General features: G+C 49.6%; 2 protein-coding genes across 2 annotated transcripts; one reads left to right on the top strand and one right to left on the bottom strand.

Moving 5' to 3' along the window:
* The first annotated feature begins 1981 nt into the window (after window positions 1–1981).
* LIMS2 (LIM zinc finger domain containing 2) lies at window positions 1982–17621 on the top strand. The gene is made up of 9 exons (XM_049773135.1): window positions 1982–2141; window positions 5339–5405; window positions 5621–5741; window positions 14573–14722; window positions 15303–15453; window positions 15718–15810; window positions 16347–16395; window positions 16527–16602; window positions 17353–17621. The coding sequence occupies exons 1-9, from the start codon at window positions 1986–1988 to the stop codon at window positions 17498–17500; spliced, it is 1011 nt and encodes a 336-aa protein (XP_049629092.1). The 5' UTR covers window positions 1982–1985; the 3' UTR covers window positions 17501–17621.
* Window positions 6385–9011, bottom strand: GPR17 (G protein-coupled receptor 17). Its single transcript, XM_049773129.1, has one exon. It carries the CDS (start codon window positions 8858–8860, stop codon window positions 7841–7843), a length of 1020 nt encoding a protein of 339 aa, XP_049629086.1. The 5' UTR covers window positions 8861–9011; the 3' UTR covers window positions 6385–7840.
* Window positions 17622–18984: the final 1363 nt, after the last annotated feature.

Here is an 18984-nt window from a genome sequence, read left to right as displayed (position 1 = left end):
AGAGACCAGTATCCAGGGTGGCAGTAGCTGCTGCGCAATTTCCCTTTCATCCAGGGCTCTGCCCAACTTTTGCCTCTCTCCTACTTCCCAACATCTTCAGCCCAAGACACAAAGGAGGGTCCTTGTTCCTGAAACAAGTCTGAGGTACAGGCGGAAGCACACTCAGAAGTCCTGTATATCTGGCAGGACTTGCTAAGGAGCCTTCTGGTTCAGCCTCCACCTCAGACACCCACAAGTGGTACACAGAGGACCTGCCTGCCTCTTGCCAGCTTCCAACCAGTCTTCATATGGCAGCAGTCCTTCTGGTGTAAATCCAGTGCCCCAGGCCCCATGTAGGCCTGAAGAGGCAGCACCTTCTCTTACCTCTATGACCACATCCTACTCTTCTCCAGGAGTTTCACACTCAGACATTCTCATGGGGCTGTTTTCAGAGAGCAAAGGATGGGAGTCAGTTTACCTCGAACTGGTCAGCTGTTTCATGCTACTCTGCCAGCTCATATTGCAAACTCAGACATTTCCCCACCCAAAGCATGGCTTTCCCAAACAACATGGGGGCTGCCACCAATTAATTATAGTTTACTATGAGACAAAAACCTATTTGGGGGCTAGAGAGATAGTACAGAAGTAGGGCATTTGCCTTGCATGCAGAAGGATAGTGGTTCAAATCCTGGCATTCCATATGGTTCCCCGAGCCTGCCAGGGGTGATTTCTGAGCACAGAGCCAGGAGTAGCTCCTGAGCATGGCCAGGTGTGACCCAAAAACAAACAAACAAACAAAAAACTATTTTGCTCTCCTCACAGCAAAGGAGCTGCACAACAGGTGGATGAAAGAGGCTGTGGAGCTTCACAAACTCCTCCAAGCTCTTCCACAAGTTGCCCCAGGCTAATATGGAGGCCTGTAGTTTTGTTCCTGTTGTGTCCCTCCCAGGAGGAAGGCCACTTTTCCAAGATGAGGAGACCATCACCAAGGAAGAGGAGATGAAGCAATTTTCACCTTGTTTTCATCCCAAAGCTCATGCTCTTACATTCATGGCAGGGTGATCACATTGTTGGCAGGAAAGGGGTAAAGAATTAGAAATGATTCATAGTCCAGAAAAAAAAAAATCTGGCATAAGTGGGCTCCAACCTGTACTCTGTCATGTGCTCAGTGAACTTGGACAGGAAACTTAACATCTCTAAACCTTGGCTCTATCTGGAAGGCAGAACATTCTCTGGTATTAAGAGTAGATTATAGAGATGCCTACAAGTGCCCACATGATGTTTTATATCCAGACCCCAGAAGGGGGTGATAGGATATATAAGAGAAAGCTGGAATGACCCCAATACATGGCTCAGCATGGTGAGGATTGAGAAAGTAGGGGTTCTAAGTCAGTGACCTACACAATCCTTGGCCTCTCTTGTGAGGACTTGGGCCAACATTTTCACAAGATGCTTGTGCATATCTCTCACCTAACCAGCCCTTGACCCACTGTAGTTGTGATTTAGGCCTTTCTGCAGCAGGAAGGTGAGGGACTGCACATGAGTGAACCCCTCACTCAAGCTCTGACCAGTGTATGTCCTGCCCACAACTCACCTCCCTGCAGGAAAGTGCACACTGTGAAATAACAGGGTATTGCAGAGTATAGAGGAGAGGGAGGCCTGGTTGCTAATCTCTTCTTTGATTTTGCTCACTGCAGTTCTCTGGCTGATCAGTCATGTTCTTTGGACTGTGAAATGGAAGCTCTGTTTTGGTCTTGCCAGGCTGTCATCTAGGAAGGTTGTTCCCTAGCCTTGGCAGGCACTGGCACTTAGCAAATTCACACCTTGGGGACTTGAGGATTGATCCCAATATGGGTAGACAGTTTGACCTGGGTGACCACAACGTGTAAATGGTCACCATGGAGAAAACAGGGAAGCATTTGAATTTAAATGGGAGTTTTGAGGGAAGCACCTCCCCATGATCCTTTTCAGTCTTGACCTTCCTGTTACTTTTCTCTCCTAGCAACATGTCCAATGCCTTGGCCAATGCCGAATGCCAGCGCTGCCAGGCTCGCTTCACCCCTGCTGAACGCATCATTAACAGCAATGGAGAGCTATATCACGAGCACTGCTTTGTGTGTGCCCAGTGCTTCCGGCCATTCCCCGAAGGACTCTTCTATGAGGTAAGCTGCACTCAAGACCCTCCCACCATTGCCTTCTATACCTCCCACATAGAAACCTAAGTTCAGAAGTTGCCCTTTGTCAAGCAAACCTTGAGCTGAATGGTGCTCTTGCTAGCACAGAACCTTGCTGGGCTACATGTGGACTCCTCTTTTACCTCCAAAGAAGAGAATAGGACTCCCCTGTGGTTATGTCTGTGAGGAAAGTTATGGGACTTTTATTGGACCAAGGAAGTTTCTACAGGAAAGCTTTCTGTGCAAAAGCTGTGATACCCTCTCTGGGCTTCAGAGAGTAAATACAATGAACACATGCTCTGTTCTCTGTTCTAAACAGTCTCAAGGGGATTAGGGGTGGTTAATGCCTGAGCAGACCTAAAGTTAATGAGGAAACCAAGCACATGTTTACAGGAAGGATACCCAGAAGAGGCAAAATCCCTGTGCCAGAAATGTACAGGGCATTTGAGGAATTTCAGGAGGCATTTTCACTGGAAGCAGGAAAGGAGAGTCAACAACAAGAGATAAAGTATTTTGCCTGGGCTTTTGGATTTCACTGTGAGAGCCATGACAAAGTATGCAGCAGAGTCACAATCCAAATTTGGATAGAACAGTTCTGTTTCTGTGCTGAAGAGAGATGGCTGGGACCAGAATAGATGCTAAAATCCAAGAGGGTATACAAAATTATTGTAACAATTCATAAAAAAAAAGTCAGGGAACCTAAATTGGCCCACAATGGCTCATACAAGCAGTTTGTCAAATTTTCCACAGTCTTGTCAGCTATTTGTTAAATTGGGCCATTATTAAAAACTAAGTGGAGTAGTAAGAAAATGGGTAGGGCATTAGCTGATTGACCCAGGTTCAATCCCCGAACACCAACTAGCATCCTGAGTCCCACCATAAGAGACCTCTGAGTGCAGAGCCAGTAGTAAATCCTGAACACATTCGAGTGTCATAAATAATAAATGCTAAGTGATAGGCCAGGGATGTGGCTCAATGGTAGAACACATTTTATACATGTGTTAAGTTCTAAGTTCAATACCCAACAACACACACACACAAACATAAATAAATTCTTAATGTGATAAACATAGAATGAGATAAAACTTTTATTTTTATAGATAAAACCAAAGCAATAGATATTTAAAACTTACCTAATTAGTTATTACATTTTACTATCATCTATGCCTCTGAGGTCTGAGGCTAGTTGTTGCTATTGTAGTGTGTGGTAGGAGCACTATACAGTGATGATCCTGCCTTTCTCAACCCCTTGCCAACATCATGTGGGCCACAGTAGTATTTACACCATGGAAACTGTCTCTTCTCTAACAGAGCCTACTGTTAAGGTTTTGTAGCACAATCCTGGTAGCTGCTGGAGTAAGTGTCCAGAGGTTGGGTTTTAAAGACTGATGATGGGATCAGCTGATGGGAAGTTGCAGGATGTGATCTACTGGGTCAAGTTGAAGCAAGTGTTCATCTGGTTGTGTCTCCTGACAATGCTGCTCATCCGTGAGAATAGTGAACGAGGGCAAAGAATGTGAGTGGAGGCACCCAAAAAGTGTCACACAGAAAGTGCTCAAAAATCCTCATTACTACGTAAATGGATCTAAACTCCTGCTACATCTACAGGCTACAGGATAGGACTGTAACCAGCTGCATCCTACTAAGACTGCACTTTAGAAAACAGAGGAAGGGCCAGAGAGATTGCATGGAGGTAGAGCATTTACCTTGCATGCAAAAGGATGGTGGTTCGAATCCCAGCATCCCATATGGTCCCTCAAGCCTGCCAGGAGTGATTTCTGAGTGTCGAGCCAGGAGTAACCCCTGAGTGCTGCCGGGTGTGACCCCAAAACCAAAAAGAAAGGAAGGAAGGAAGGTAGGAAGGAAGGAAGGGAGGGAGGGAGGGAGGGAGGTAGGTAGGGAGGTAGGAAGGAAGGAAGGGAGGAAGGGAGGAAGGAAGGAAGGAAGGAAGGAAGGAAGGAAGGAAGGAAGGAAGGAAAGAAAGAAAGAAAGAAAGAAAGAAAGAAAGAAAGAAAGAAAGAAAGAAAGAAAGAAAGAAAGAAAGAAAGAAAGAAAGAAAGAAAGAAAGAAAGAAAGAAAGAAAGAAAGAAAGAAAGAAAGAAAGAAAGAAAGAAAGAAAGAAAGAAAGAAAGAAAGAGAAAAACAGAAGGAAGACAATTATTTTGTTTGTTTTGTTCAGAGGCCACACTCAAAAGCGCTCAGTGGTTTGCTTTAGGTAATGCTCAGAGGTCCCAGTGTGGTGGCTGGGCTCGAACCAGGGTTGGCCAGATGCAAGGCAAATATACCTTCCCCTTGTATATCTCCCCCATTCCTGAAAGAGACATTTTTTTTTACAAAGAAAACAAATGTTTCAAAGAGGAGTACAGAGGGCTTATCGCCCAGCATGATGGGAGCTGGTGGCATGCTAGTGAACACACAGGCTCCCTCTAGCAGGGGTCCTCAAACTTTTTAAACAGGGGGCCAGTTCACTGTCCTTCAGACTGTTGGAGGGCCAGATTATAGTAAAAACAAAAATTAGGAACAAATTTCTATGCACACTGCATATATCTTATTTAGAAGTGAAGAAACAAAATGGGAATAAATACAATATGTGGCCCACGGGCCGTAGTTTGAAGACCCCTGCTAGTGGGAAGAATCAAGGTTTCCTCTCAGAGCCACTGGAGCCATGCCCCTGTGCCCCTCTTCTTTCCTCTCCCTGAGTCTTTTATGGCCTCTGGAGTAAATGGATTTCTCACACACAGAAAACACAGGAAATTGGGCAGAAGGATGCAAGCATTCCAAACTTCATCCCATTCTCCCAGCCCACCCCCCACCCCCATCCCTTTTCCTAGCCCTCCATTTACTCAAGGACCAACAAGGGCCACAATACTCAAGCACTAGTGGTGAGCACCCAGTTTCTATGAGAGTCTTGCTTTGAGATGTCCCGAGTGAGCAGACCAGATCTCTCTCATACCTAAGTTTGTTGCTGTCTCTCTCTAAAATGCCTTTGTCTCTGTAACCCTGTTCCTGCATCTCCTTTCTGCCTCCTTCCCCAAGAAACCTGCTCTGGAGAAAGGGAGGGTGGCCCAACTCCTGCAAACTTAGCTCTTGTACAAAGAGGGATATGTGTCCAGACAGAGCTGGGCAGAGCACTTCTGTAAAATAATACTGATTGATCAGTTTTTCTTTACTGATCCAATTTGCAGTTTGAAGGCCGAAAGTACTGTGAACATGACTTCCAAATGCTGTTTGCTCCATGCTGCGGATCCTGTGGTAAGGATTAGTAGAGCTTGGCCTCTTTGCTTAGAGAAAATTGGGGCCTGGGGCTTTTCCCTGACCACCATTCTCTTAGCACCAGCTCCAGGACCCTGCAGGCATGTCCTGTCCCAACTCTTTGAGGGTCTCTGGGGCTCATGCCAAGAAAGACTTATAAAGCAAGATGGGGAGGCTGGTGCCCTGTGCAGGTGAGCAGGGACTCTCTCCTCCAGGTGAGTTCATCATCGGCCGTGTCATCAAGGCCATGAACAACAACTGGCACCCAGGGTGCTTCCGCTGTGAGCTGTGTGATGCGGAGCTGGCTGACCTGGGCTTCGTGAAGAATGCAGGCAGGTGAGCTATCAGTGCAGAAAAGGAACATGTTCTGTTTTCATCCCAAGCTAGCCTTGAGAGCCTGTGTCACTTCCATGCAAGGCCTGTCAGGAATCTCCAAACCAATTCTGGGATAAGAAATTAGGTTAGAAGAGGCAAGGGAGAACAGCTCAGGGGTCAGGGATGCATACACAAGGACCTGAGTTTGATTTCCCAGCACAGAATGGATCCTTCAGAACATCACTAGGTGTGGCCCTACCATTGAAGCTCTATCAGCCACAGTTTACTCAGACCCCTGAGCGGAGATGAGAGCAGTCCCTCCCTCCATGAACACATCTAAAAAATAATTCAAATAGAGAGAGAGAGAGAGAGAGAGAGATATGTGGGCTGACCCCAAACTCAGGCAAGTGAGTGGGGGCTGAAGTTGACCAAAGGCACACTACGGTGGGAGAGTGGAAGAAGACAGAGCCAGAGTCTTAGATGCTTGGAGTTAAGTTACTTCCCACTGGCCACTTCTTGCTGTTGACCCCAACCTTCCACCTCCCTCCTTGTAGTCTATCTGAAGGGGGTCCCAGTAAACTCATGAATTTACTGGCCACTTTTTCTTCAGATCATCACTTCTTCCCAGAAAAATGTATTCTTTTCTCCACATCTTATTTTCCACCATTGCCCTACATACACACAACCCTCTCCCTATAATGATGGCTTCACTTCTTACTTCCTCAGGACTCACACTCTGGGGGCAGCCTGCACCCCCTTCATAGGTAGCACACCTTTCTTCCTTCTTGGGGAAAACACCTGACCACCCACTGGAGCAAGTGCCCACTATTTCTGCCTCCCTCTCTCCTTTTATGAGCATCCAGCTCAACCAGTAGTCTACAATGCCACTTAGCTCTCTCTCAGTATAGATCTCTTCTAGCATCTGCAGTGCAGCAGGCACACCTGTTGTCAACTTCACACCTGTTGTCCACTTCCCAGGACAGTAGGGGTCCCTGTAACCACTTTGTGGACAGACCCAAAAATTCCTGCAAACTTCCTCTTAAATTCTCAACATCTTTCACTGTCAGGCCTCTTTCTTACTACAGGGCTTCTTTAGTCACTCAATCATTAGGATCATTCTTGTCACCCAATAAAGTGAATCAACTTCCAGCTTGGCCAAAGAGGCTCGTGTGCGCTTCTTGGAAGAAAAGTGGGATCAGGACACCCATTGTTGGGACTGAGTTAGTGAGACAGGCTCACACACTGGGTTCTTCTCTCTAGCCCAAGTATCCCCTTATGGTACAAACTCCATGATTGTGATCATGGCCTATGCTGTGTGCCCAACCCAGACTCCAAAGAGCAGGTATGCATGGAATTTCATAGAAGAAGCTCCAGAAATTTTCAGGCCAGATCTTATAGGATCGCAGCAAAAGGGATGGAGAACCCCACATTGGGCTGATGTTGCTTGTTCGCTGGAGGTCACCTGCTGACTTGCATGCACAGAATATACATTGAGTGCTTGGCGATCATGCATATAGTTCATGTCCCCTGAATTCACAAGTCTCCTGACCATAAAGGGACCTCAAAGTACTTTCTTTTACACTTCCTGGAAAATATCTAGCCCTCATCTTCTGTTCTTCAGTTCCTTTTTCTGAAGTCATTTGCAGATACCTACTGAGACTCTTTCTGCAACGTCTCATCTCCATGCCTCTCTTCAGTGGGAAAGAGGCTGGGAGTCTAGCAGGCAGCACTTGGAAAAGAAAGACACTCATTGTTGGGGAGGGTTCTCATACTTCCTCACCCTTCCTTAATGCAGGGATGAAGTCACCAAGTATCTGGTTGCTGAGGCGGGGCTGTGGGGGATTACAGCACAGTCTGCAGATGGGTCACTATCAGCCTCTTAGAGATATGCGTCTGCGAAATCACAGTGTTCTTCTGCTTTACCACACATGCATATGAAAGAGTGAAGGCTGTCAGTGTAGTCAGAGCTGATTGGAGGTGAGAGATGAGTCTCTCTGTGTGGGATGTATCAGTGACTCTCCAAGCTTCCAATTTCTATTGTCATAGAGGGAAAGTGTCGGATAATGAGATGGAGAGCAGGATCTGGATGGCAGCCACCCTAGAATGGGTACACCCAGCATTCACAGCTCTGATCTGGCACTCATTGAACTCTCGTTGGTTTTGCCTTCAAAGCTGGGAGGTGGGCCCGAGAGCCGTTTCCCACAAAGCAGCTTGCAGAGGGCATCTCTGAACTTTTCAGCCACAAAGAAGTACATGATAGGGTCAAGTGCCCCATTGAGACTTGTGAGGCAGGAGGTGATGCGGTTGCCCAAGGCTAGCACACGTTGGGCAGCACACGAGGTACCATGGCCACGGTAGTGCAGCACATAGACAGAGCGGTTGACATGGTAGGGCACAAAACACACCAGGAAGATGGCCAGCACCATGGCGATCATACGCACAGCTTTGTTCTTGAGGCGTTTTTCCACACGGGGACCCTGCCGCAGACTGCGGATGATCAGCAGGTAACAGGTGACCGTAGTGATGAATGGGAAGGTGAAAGCCACAGCTAGAGACACCAGGGCATGGTGGGAGGCCTTCTCCCGGTACAGCTGCAGACAGACAACCGTGTGATTGGTTTGCACGGTCTGTGGGCTCACGAGCAGAGGGGCCATGGCCACAGCCACCACCACCCAGAGGAAGGCACAGGCCATGTGGGCGTAGAGGGGCCTTCGAAGCTTCAGAGACTTGACAGGGTGCACTATGGCCAGGAAGCGGTCAGCACTAATGCAGGTGAGAAAGTAAATGCTGGCATACATGTTGAGGTAGAAGAGAAAGCCAGTGAGTCGACATGGGATCTCCCCGAACGGCCAGTGGTTTCCAGAGAAGTGGTAGACAAGGCGTGTGGGCAGGACTAGCACACAGGACAAGTCGGCCACTGCCAGATGCATGAGAAACACGTTGGCTGGCGTGCCTGACTTGTGGTCCCGGATGAAAAGCCACAGGGCCAGGGCATTGCCAACAAAAGCCAAAATGAAATCCAGAAGGTAGAAGGAGGCAAAGAGGATGTTCTCCAGTGGCGTCTCCTGGCCACATTGCTCAGCTGTGGTCAGGGAGGTGTTGGCAGTCAGACCTGGGGAGACCAACTCAAGGCCATTCATACTTCAGCCGGAGACAGGGCTTAAGGACAAGCCTGAGAGGAGTAAATATATAAGTACCAGCAAGCCTGGGATCAGTGAGGCATTCCCCTTTGCAGAGGTCCAGAACTGCCCTTGATGGCCTTCAAACTCACCCCCAGGACACCTTAATTCTACAATGACTGCCTCAGAATCAGTGAGGACACCTCCATGATCGGGCACATGTCAGAAACTTTCTTGTCTTGGGCAAAAAGCTAAAAGCAAAGGCTTGGGCATGAGCTTCCCTGAGTTGTATGTATGGAACTACCATGCCTACAAGAGCTGGGCTTCAAACAAGAGCTGAGAAAACCTTTCTCAAACTCAGTGGGGATAGGAGTTAGTCACAATGGGAGGGTCAGGACAGAGGGGCAGACAACTCAGTTCTCCCCTTAGAAATTTGTGGATTTATAAGACAGTGTGATTTTCAGCCTCCTTATAAGGCTTGCAGGGAGAGACTGGCAAGTTTGTGTGATCAAAACCACTGAGAAAAAGCTGAGAGATGATTCCCACCTTGCAGGATATGTTTCTAAGATTTCCCTTTCTTTTGTCATGGTTGAGGGTGGGGAATGAGGGTGGAGCTCTACTTACTGCCTTGCTCTTGGTATAATAATTGAACGATGAGTCTGGGTGGGTTCCCAGTTCCCTAAGCAGCACCTCTTCAGCCTAAAAACCTCTCCACCCCTTCAGACTTGGAAACCTGTACATGAACTTGCCTGACTTTAAGGCATTACCTAGACTATAGCCCAACTCCAGGGAAGCGATAGCATGCAGCCATCCCAGACTGACATGGGTTCAATCCTGGTATCTTATAAATCTCCAGGAGCGATTTTTGAGCTCAGAGCCAAAGCCCTGAGGGCCACCAAGTGTGGTCCAAAAAACAAAAACAAAACACAACAAAAATAAGATCTTTTCTATCTTTCCTGATCTCTCCTGCTGGCTCTATGATGGGAGTGTGGCAGGAAAGGGCAAGACTCCTCTATCTTACAAATCTCTGCCTGAAGACCCTCAGCTGCAGCACAATTTGAGGGACTTCCCTGAAAGACCCATCTAGCATCCATATTCTATGCCAGGGTGGCCAGACTATAAAAACTAGCAGGAGAGGTGCCGGTGAGGTGGTGCTAGAGGTAAGGTGTCTGCCTTGCAAGCGCTAGCCAAGGAAGGACCGCGGTTCGATCCCCCAGCGTCCCATATGGTCCCCCCAAGCCAGGGGCAATTTCTGAGCACTTAGCCAGGAGTAACCCTTGAGCATCAAATGGGTGTGGCCCAAAAAACCAAAAACCAAAAAAAAAAAAAAAAAAAACTAGCAGGAGAAAAGCCAGCCCCAGACATTAGGGAGACACATGTGAGCTATATCCCCAGCAACTCAATAGCATCCTGTCATGAGCCCCAGAGGGAATCAGAGCAAATGCCCTGCAGAATTCTCCCAGCAGTTGGTCCTGACCTCTAGCCTGGCTAGCCTGTGCTGGCAGGAATGCACTGCCTGTTAGCAAAGCAGTCCCTCAGTCAGGATGGAGTAGGCCAATGGGTAGCCTGGGGTGCCCATCTTTAACCTAAAAAGTAGGATGAAACCTAGTTTGTAGATGGGCTGGGCTGTCAGGCATAGTGGCCTCCAGACTCTCTATATCAGACCTCAGGTCCCCTGTTCTTCACTGGGGTTCCTTTTTATACCTCCTCCCCAATCTGGAACAGCAGGGGAGAGAGTATTCGCTATGAATCTCACACCTTTATTATCAAAATCCTCTTGCACTCTGTGTGCCTGGAGACAAAGTCTGGAGGGAAAATGGGAACAAGTGACTAAAGGTGGGGAGGAGGTGCAGAGGAACTCAGAAGAAAACACTCCCTCTGGGCTGTCCCTGCCTTGATGGCCAGGAGGCCAGCCTGCAGTGGGGGAGCAGTTGGGGGCTGCTGCGCACAGCTCACAACAGTCCCCAGAGGAAGGCAGCTCAGCCCCACCTTCCAGTTTGTAAATCAAGGCTCAGAATCAGACTTGCCAAGGTCAATTAGGCAGGGCAATTCACCCAGAATCAGACAACAGATTAGTACCTCCCAACTCATCTCTATGGCTTCAAGCTCACATGGGATGGCCCACCAGCATGGGAGCCTCTAGGTCTCAGTGCAGAAAGGAGAGGGAGCCCTTTGTTGCAAGGTGGGGGATTCCAAGAAGGTGAGAGAAGAGCCATCATGAAGCTAAAGTGCCTTCAGCTCTCCTAGTCACCACTGCACCCTCTGCACCCTGCCCTTTCCACTCTAAACCTTCTTAAGTTGATCTTCACTGTGAACCCTTTCATAAACACTAAGTGTCCTAGTGTTTTGTGAAAGGGAACCCTACACTCCTCTCCCCAGATCCCCTCAGGGCAGGTGTCCAAGTCTAGGGCAGCATTAGGGGACCACAGGGATGGTTAGTGGGTATCAGAGGGAAACTCCTGGATTCCCTACAGGGGTGTGGCTGTGACAGTACAGATCCAGCTTTGACAAGCACACAGGAGGCTGGGTGCTGGACACTCATGGCTATAGGCTCTGGGCAGGGACAAAGCTATACCACCTCGTGATCTAGTCTCTTGTGGACCAGATGGGTCATGCACAGGTCACAACTCTGCATGAAAAGCATGGCCAGGACACTCCCACCACCCTGACTCAGTGACCCCACCCTCCTGAGCTGGCCAGAGTTCCCCACCTGACCACCTGGCCCTTACCTCTCCTGGATCCGGTGACAGGTCCAGTGGTCACCACGGGTTGTGTGGAGCTGGTGGAGGGAGGCAGGCTATTTAAAGAGAGGAGGAGAGAGACACCCCAGTCCTTGCAGCCCTGAAAAGAGGCTTCATTTCCCTGGGGTCTCTTTGTGGTGGGCCACTCCTCCAATGCAGCTTCTGCTGCCACTGGGCTGTGAATATTCCAGTGTCCAGCTCCCAGGGCCCACCCCCTCAGAAGCCTGGTCCCTGAGAGTCACAGAGGCAGAGTGTGTGGCTGTCCTCGAAGCTGTGGAGTGGGCGCAGGCTGAGTGGGGCACTGGCTGGGAATGACACAACAGGATGTTACAGACCCTGATTTCTTCCTACCAATGGGGGTGGGGGCAGAGAGAGGCTTGCTGCCAGGACAACAAACCCAGGCTCCCAAGCCTGCACACAACCCCAGCAGAGGAGGGTCTGTGAATGGGGAGGGGGGCAGGATGAGGAATCTTGTTGGGGGAATGAGAGGGGATTCTTTCAGGACACTTGCTGTAGGGTTCTTGTGTCCTGCCCCGCATAATTAGGCTCCGGTCAGACGTGCAGAATAAATCACAGCCTTTATCTCAAGCGGGACACAGCTGCAAGCCATTTCATAATGGGGCGCTGTCTGAGCCTCTGGGTAGGCAGCTCAGTCTGAGAGACCCGCGGGAGACCTGGCCTTGCTTTAGAGGGCTCCCTCTGTGGTCAGGAGACCCATGTAGACCACTGTCGCTCTGTGACTGCTTGGTCCTGAGACTCCTAAGGTTGTCTCAGTTCTTGACAGGGCCTGCACATGAGACTGTGTATACCAAACTGGCTTCTCCTGTTCTCCCACATGGATATATCTGAGGCAGAGAACCAAATTATCATTTCCTCTTTTCAATGGAGTTTTTATCCCGTTAGTTAAAACATTGGAGAAAAATAAACAGAGCTGCATTGGGAAGGATCTACCACCTATGCTATCTTAAATGTGATTCCATTTTCCACAAAGTTCTTTGCTGTTGGAATATTTGCCCAGTTTCCAAACAAGAAAACTGAGTCTTGGCAAAATGAAGTCACTTTTCAGAGAGAAATTACTGGTCTTAAGAAGAGACTGTATTTAAAGCCAGACAAATGTCATTTTGTCTGCTTGTGTCCCCAGATATGTGTGTGTGTGTGTGTGTGTGTGTGTGTGTGTGTGTGTGTTTCTTATTTCTGTGGCCCTTTGAAGCTAGAGTTCTTAGTTTTCATGTCCATTCTCTCTGGAAAAAAAAATCTTCATGTTGGCTTTACATTAGTTCTAGGGCACATCTATCTTTTCTGTGATTCTGTTCTTTTCCTTGATTCCTTCTTTAGAAGAAGTCTCAGTTCCACTTGCCTGGGTGGGCATCCATATGGAGCAAGACATGGCCCCTTCCCTGCCTTGGCATGGTTTATGCTGGTTTATGGTGGTTTGAAATAAGGGCCTTTGACTTATACCCTTAGGAAGACATTTCTTTTATTGGGGTAATGGCTTGCAGTTGTTACAAGGCATAGGCCATTATACCCAAATTTGGGAGAGGTGAGTCATTTCTCTAGTTTTGAAACAAGTTATTCAATATCTGTTGAATGTCATCTTATTGTCATGGAGGAGTTGTCAGAACAGAGGGACTGGTGATAGGGAATAAATTATGTGTCCATGGTAAAGACATGAGTTGATGCAGAGGTGGTAGGGTCAGGATGGGCTCAGCCCCAAACCTGCTGCAACAACCCACTCCCATACAGAGTCCAGAACATAGATTGTCTAGATAAGGGTGGGTTGAACAAAGCCCACAGAATTTCAGAGGTCTGGAGTCTAAAAGAGATGAAATCTTCATCTCACAGTCAAATGTATAATCACAGATTTTATGCAGACTACGTCGGGCCAAGAGAACTAAGCTGGAAAACTGTCTCCTAATCCCCATCTGGTTACATTACCATGGAAAGATGATGCTCCCTAACCTAACTCTAACCCTAACCCTAATCCTAGGCCTTTTCTTTCACTAGCCTTCATTCCTTCAAGTGCCAGCGCACATCTTAGGCTCCTGCTCCGAGCTAGCACTAGTAGAAATGAGCACAGGTAAGAAGGAGTTGGCAATATAGAAAGTAGCCCCTGGGCACCTACTGAGCTATGACAGCTGCCAGGGAGATAAGGAGTTACAGCCCAAGCCGAGAGGAGCATGATGTATCCACACACATTGGCATTGTGGTCATGGGCATGGTCCCTGAGCAAGCTGTCCTGGTATCTAGAATCTGTATTCCCACACATCTGGTTGGGGGGTACTGCATCTGAGAAGTAGCCTCACTCCCTACTCTGCCTTAAAAAGGACCAACACTGGCTATCTTTGTACATCTTTGTCTATAGACCTTGAATCTTAATTCCTATCACCTTGGAAGCTCCAGGAGACAAAAACTGCCTTGATTTCCTTTAACAGAGACCACAGCTGTTGTTTAAGATTGAGAGTAGCATCAGAAATTACTGGGGTTGTCACAAAAAAGACTCTGTAGCAACAGTTCTTGGTTTAGGGCCTCTGTCTCACACAGCCTGGCTTGTTTCAGGGGACAGAAAGAGCCTGTGGGTATTTGGGTCCCTTTTTGACAGATCCCAAAGGGAGGTCTGAGCATCTCTGCTGAGCAAAATAAAAACTTGGGGCCACTGCCATTACATTTTTTAAAGATGCATAGATTAAAGCTGCTATGCTGATAAAATATCTATTCTACACTAAGCTCAGCAAAAGCAGAAAGCAGAAGACGACTTTCTTCTAGCCCTGGCCATACAGACAAAGCTGGCCTTCTGCCCACATTCTAGAGTGGTTAGTTTTACTGTGCAGAAAGAGATCTCTTGCAGGGGCATGTCTGTGGCTTTCCTGCTGTGCCACTACTTAGCTAAGCTCACTGCTTTGATGCACTGGGTCATAGGAGGGGGTTCAAGGAGTTCCTCCCAAGGAGCAAGAGTGGGCCACCTGCCCCTAACACCTAACCTCGCTTCCCTCAGACACCTGTGTCGACCCTGCCACAACCGCGAAAAGGCCAAGGGCCTGGGCAAGTATATCTGTCAGCGGTGCCACCAGGTCATGGATGAACAGCCTCTCATGTTCAAGAATGATGCCTACCACCCTGACCACTTCAACTGCACCAACTGCGGGTACTCTGAGGGGGTGTGATGAAGGAGAGGGTCACATGGAGGTACAGCCCTACCTGGGCAACATTGCAGTCGGAGAAGGTGAACCTGAGGGCAGAGCGGCTGTCCTTGGAATGGGAGTGGATAGAGGGAGAACAGGACTGAAAGGTACCTACACAGAAAATTCTTCTGAGTAAAGACTTGTTTGGGATCAAGCTGGGGCTCAGTGAGGCTGAGGAGAAGGTGAGGAAGAGCAAGGTGAGGGAAGCTGGTGCCAATGCTGGAGAAAGACAGAAGGGAGGAGGGGCTGCAGGGTGACCCCTCTGCACCCGTTTCAGACACCCAGTCTGGCTTGGAGGGGAGCTCGGAGAACAGGCCTGCCTCTCAGTCAGTACAGCCCTGCACACAGATGCCTTCTGCAAGGGCTCTGCGTGCAAGAATCCTGTGCCTCTGGGTCTGTCTGGGACACAGGAAGTCCTCAGAGAGCCCAGAGATCAAAGGGCTGCTGCCCTGGGCGCTCTGCTGAGACAGAGCAGGCCTCTCAGGAAGGGGCAGCAGTGGAGTCCTGCTGCCGGGCCACTGAGGGCTCCTTGATGTCTTCCAGGAAGGAGCTGACTGCTGAGGCCCGGGAGCTGAAGGGTGAGCTCTACTGTCTGCCCTGCCATGACAAGATGGGTGTCCCCATCTGTGGGGCCTGCCGTCGGCCAATTGAAGGTCGGGTGGTCAATGCACTGGGCAAGCAGTGGCACGTGGAGGTAAGCAAGGCCAGTTCATACCCAGAGAAGTAGACTCAGCCCCAATGTGAATGCAGTGGGTGTTGGGTGGGGTGCGGGACAAGCACCCACACTCTCATCCACAGACTGGGGCAGACTCTCAGCAGGTACCTTCTTAGGGACTGTCTGCCCCTACCCTGGCATTGGCCCCAATATTGGCCATGAACCCAGGGACGTCCTCCACCCTGGTGTCCCTGGGTTGATGCTCAGCCCTGATACAATCCTCCACACATAAACCCTTCCCAGCACTTCGTCTGTGCCAAGTGTGAGAAGCCATTTCTGGGACACCGACACTATGAGAAGAAGGGCCTGGCTTACTGCGAGACTCATTACAACCAGGTAAGTTGCAGGACCAGCAGGATAAAGACAAGGGGGCTGCCTCTCCTATGCAGGGCTGAAGGGTGCTTGGAGCCCAATGGAGGTGGCTGCAGGGGGAGGTGAGCAACAAGAAGAGAAGCTATGAGTCATGTCCTCAGGAGATGCTGCATTGTAGAGGCCAGACCTGCTTGAGGTTTTGGCTCTCAGCTCAGAGACTTATGAGTAGGTCTCAACTGGCATGTGTGCCCCATTGCCCAGGTCCTTTGTGGGGCCTCTGAAACATGACAGCATGAGATCTAGCTCTAGCAGGATAGGTGCCACAGTCTGCCCTCCCTACTACACCTGTCAGAGCTGCCTGGCTTCTCTAGGAGAGAAAACGGGGATTCTGCAACAGTCCCAACCTTTCAAGGGGGATTCTGATGGGCCATGGGCATCTCCCCTCAAGCCCGAGTCTATGTCTTTATTGTTTGTGCCTGGGAATATCCATGGGGAGGGGCTGGGCCCAATGGTCCTCTCTGGTGTTTTGGTGCACCTTTGACATTCTCCTCTGTATGCAGCTCTTCGGGGACGTCTGCTACAACTGCAGCCATGTGATTGAGGGGGACGGTAAGGCTCCTCTGTTCCTGTGCCCACCCTACCCCCCCCCCCCGCACCGGCTGCAGGCCCAGCTGGCCCTCACTACACACAGCTGGTCCTAGGCAAGGCCTGCTAAGAGTGTCTGCATCTGTCCCTCACAGTGGTGTCTGCTCTCAACAAGGCCTGGTGTGTGAACTGCTTCTCCTGCTCCACCTGCAACAGCAAGCTCACCCTGAAGTGAGTGGACACAGTGTCCCCCTGTGGGGGGGGCAGTCTTTTCATAGGCAGAACAGGACCTTCCAGACACCTCTCTCCTCCCATTTCAAAAGGATTCAACTTTGAGAGGGTTTTCCAAGGCTCTCCCTTGCATCCTTTTCTGAAGTCCCCCAAGACCAGGTCTGTGGATACAGAGGGAATAGGCAGAGTAGAGGAATCCCCTGGCTCTGTTAGAGAAGTGATATTAGCCCATCACACACCTGCCAGCACACAGGGCTCCCTGGCAGGAGGAACTCCCACTAAGGCAAGAGTAGATTTCCAAGCAAAGAGACCACTGGGCCACAGCTGACTCAGTCAGGAGACTTAGAGGGGTGCATTCTGACTGGGCAAGGAACTACCTGGAGTTCTGAGGACAACAGGGAGCTTGAGGAGGGTTTTAGAGTGTCCGAATGTGAGGGATACCTGCAAGCAGCCTATCCAGGACTTAAGGTGGTTGGTTTGAATCCCGGCATCCCATATGGTCCCCCGAGCCTGCCAGGACCAATTTCTGAGCAGATAGCCGAAGTAACCCCTGAGCAATGCCGGGTGTGGCCCCAAAACAAAACAAAAACGAAAAAAAAAAAACGAATGTGAGGGATACCTCTGGAAGGAAAGGCCTAGACAGAAGCAGGTCCATGCAGAGAGATGGGGGAGCACCTCTGCTGGCCAGTAGGGGCCTGACTCAGAGGCAGGAAGCACAGGGTTCTCCTGAAGATACCATGTGCTCCCCAGGAACAAGTTTGTGGAGTTCGACATGAAGCCTGTGTGTAAGAAGTGTTATGAGAAGTTTCCACTGGAGCTGAAGAAGCGGCTGAAGAAACTATCAGAATTGACTTCTCGCAAGGCGCAGCCCAAGTCTGTGGGCCACAACTCCACCTGAGAGGTCCCCTGCTATTTTCCTTTCTCTTCCTGCTGCCTGTCTCCCACCTCTGCTGACTTTTGGGCACCGTATCCACACCTGTTTTGCCTCCCTGGAGCCCTGCCTTCATCCCCTCTTCCTCCTCCACTCACCTTCCTTCCTGCATCTTCACCTTCTCCCATCCCACCACCCTCCACAGAAGTTCCTTTCTTTCCATGAGGATGCAGGACAAAGAAGGATCCAGGACAGGCCTATGATAGCCAAAAGTTCTTCAGGGAAAGGAATACATCAGGACCTCGATCACCTGACCCTGGATATGGCCACAGCTCCCAACCCTGCCCCTCTTGACCAAAATCATTCCTGCTGGGGACCTGGAAGCCCCGGTTTTTCTGTAGGAGCTAGGCCAGCCCTACCCAGCATGCAGAGCACATGGCATGTGGGCACCCAGCCCTAAAACTGGGTCATATGGTTTTGCCACCTAGAGAACCTTTGCACTCTGGCTACTCACATCCACTCAATTATGTAAGGTCCCTGTGTCCTAATCAGACCAGGAAGCCCTGATGCTGCACCCCATGCACCAGCAGGAGGACTGATAGCACTTAAGATGAAACCTGCCTGTGAATGAGATTGGGGACCAGGAGCAGGTGGAATGTATGGGGTGGGTGTGGCTCCTTCCTCTCCCCAAAAACATGCAGGGCCTGGTGTTGGGACTTGCACTTGAAAAACAAATGAATGAAGCCTTATTGACACAACCAACCATGAGGCCTGCCCAGTTTGTGAGGGAGGGTAAGGAGGTGGGCCTGGGACCACACTATTACAGTAGACACACTACTGGGAGGCACTAAACATGAAGAAAGACAGTTGCCAGTCTGGGAACAGTTGTTCTGTGGAAACAAGGTCAGAAACAAATTCAGACAAAATCCCTTGATTCACTGAGGCTGATATGGTGGGTCAAAGTTTGGTGCAGCCCCCAATAAGACTGTCAGTCCTTGAGGGTGAGCCTCGGTAGCAGAGACTTTGCACCAATAGAGTGTATGTGAGTAGAGGCTGGCTTGAGCCAGGCAGTGGCCGAAAACTGCCACTGATTTGTGCCTGCACCTGACCTCTCAATCCTATCACTCCTGAGTTGTCCAGGTCACAGAGGACACCTACAGTTACCACCCCAGTCCTTTCTGGTACCTAACCATGCCTCTGTTGGCTCAGACTGGTCTCACTCCTCACCCCCCAAAACATGGACAAGGACCTGGGAACGGAAAGTGAAACCCAGATCCTATGTCTCAGGGTCTTCCGTATCTGGGCTGTGAGTTCCAGAACCTGGCAAGAAAGAGGAATGCATGTACAGGAGTCTTCCAGGAAGAATCTACTGTCTGAGAAAAGGAAGAGGCACAGAGAAACTGACTTATCCCCTGAAGACAGTCGTCTTGCCTCTGCTGTCTGTGAAGTTGCTACCTCCTGTCCTCTGCTGACAGGCCCCACTCACAGATACACCAACTGTTGCTCTGTAG

The sequence above is a fragment of the Suncus etruscus genome, chromosome 5, assembly GCF_024139225.1.
Source record: "Suncus etruscus isolate mSunEtr1 chromosome 5, mSunEtr1.pri.cur, whole genome shotgun sequence".
Classification (NCBI taxonomy): domain Eukaryota; kingdom Metazoa; phylum Chordata; class Mammalia; order Eulipotyphla; family Soricidae; genus Suncus; species Suncus etruscus.
The sequence above is the reverse complement of the archived record's forward strand: the minus strand, read 5'-3'. Positions and strand labels throughout refer to the sequence as shown.

Coding starts and splice junctions, on each gene's coding strand:
- LIMS2 (XM_049773135.1), top strand. CDS start 1,986: ATGTCCAATGCCTTGGCCAATGCCGAATGCCAGCGCTGCCAGGCTCGC. Junction 14,723..15,302: donor TTCAACTGCACCAACTGCGG/GTACTCTGAGGG, acceptor GATGTCTTCCAG/GAAGGAGCTGACTGCTGAGG. Junction 15,811..16,346: donor GCGAGACTCATTACAACCAG/GTAAGTTGCAGG, acceptor CTCTGTATGCAG/CTCTTCGGGGACGTCTGCTA.
- GPR17 (XM_049773129.1), bottom strand. CDS start 8,860: ATGAATGGCCTTGAGTTGGTCTCCCCAGGTCTGACTGCCAACACCTCC.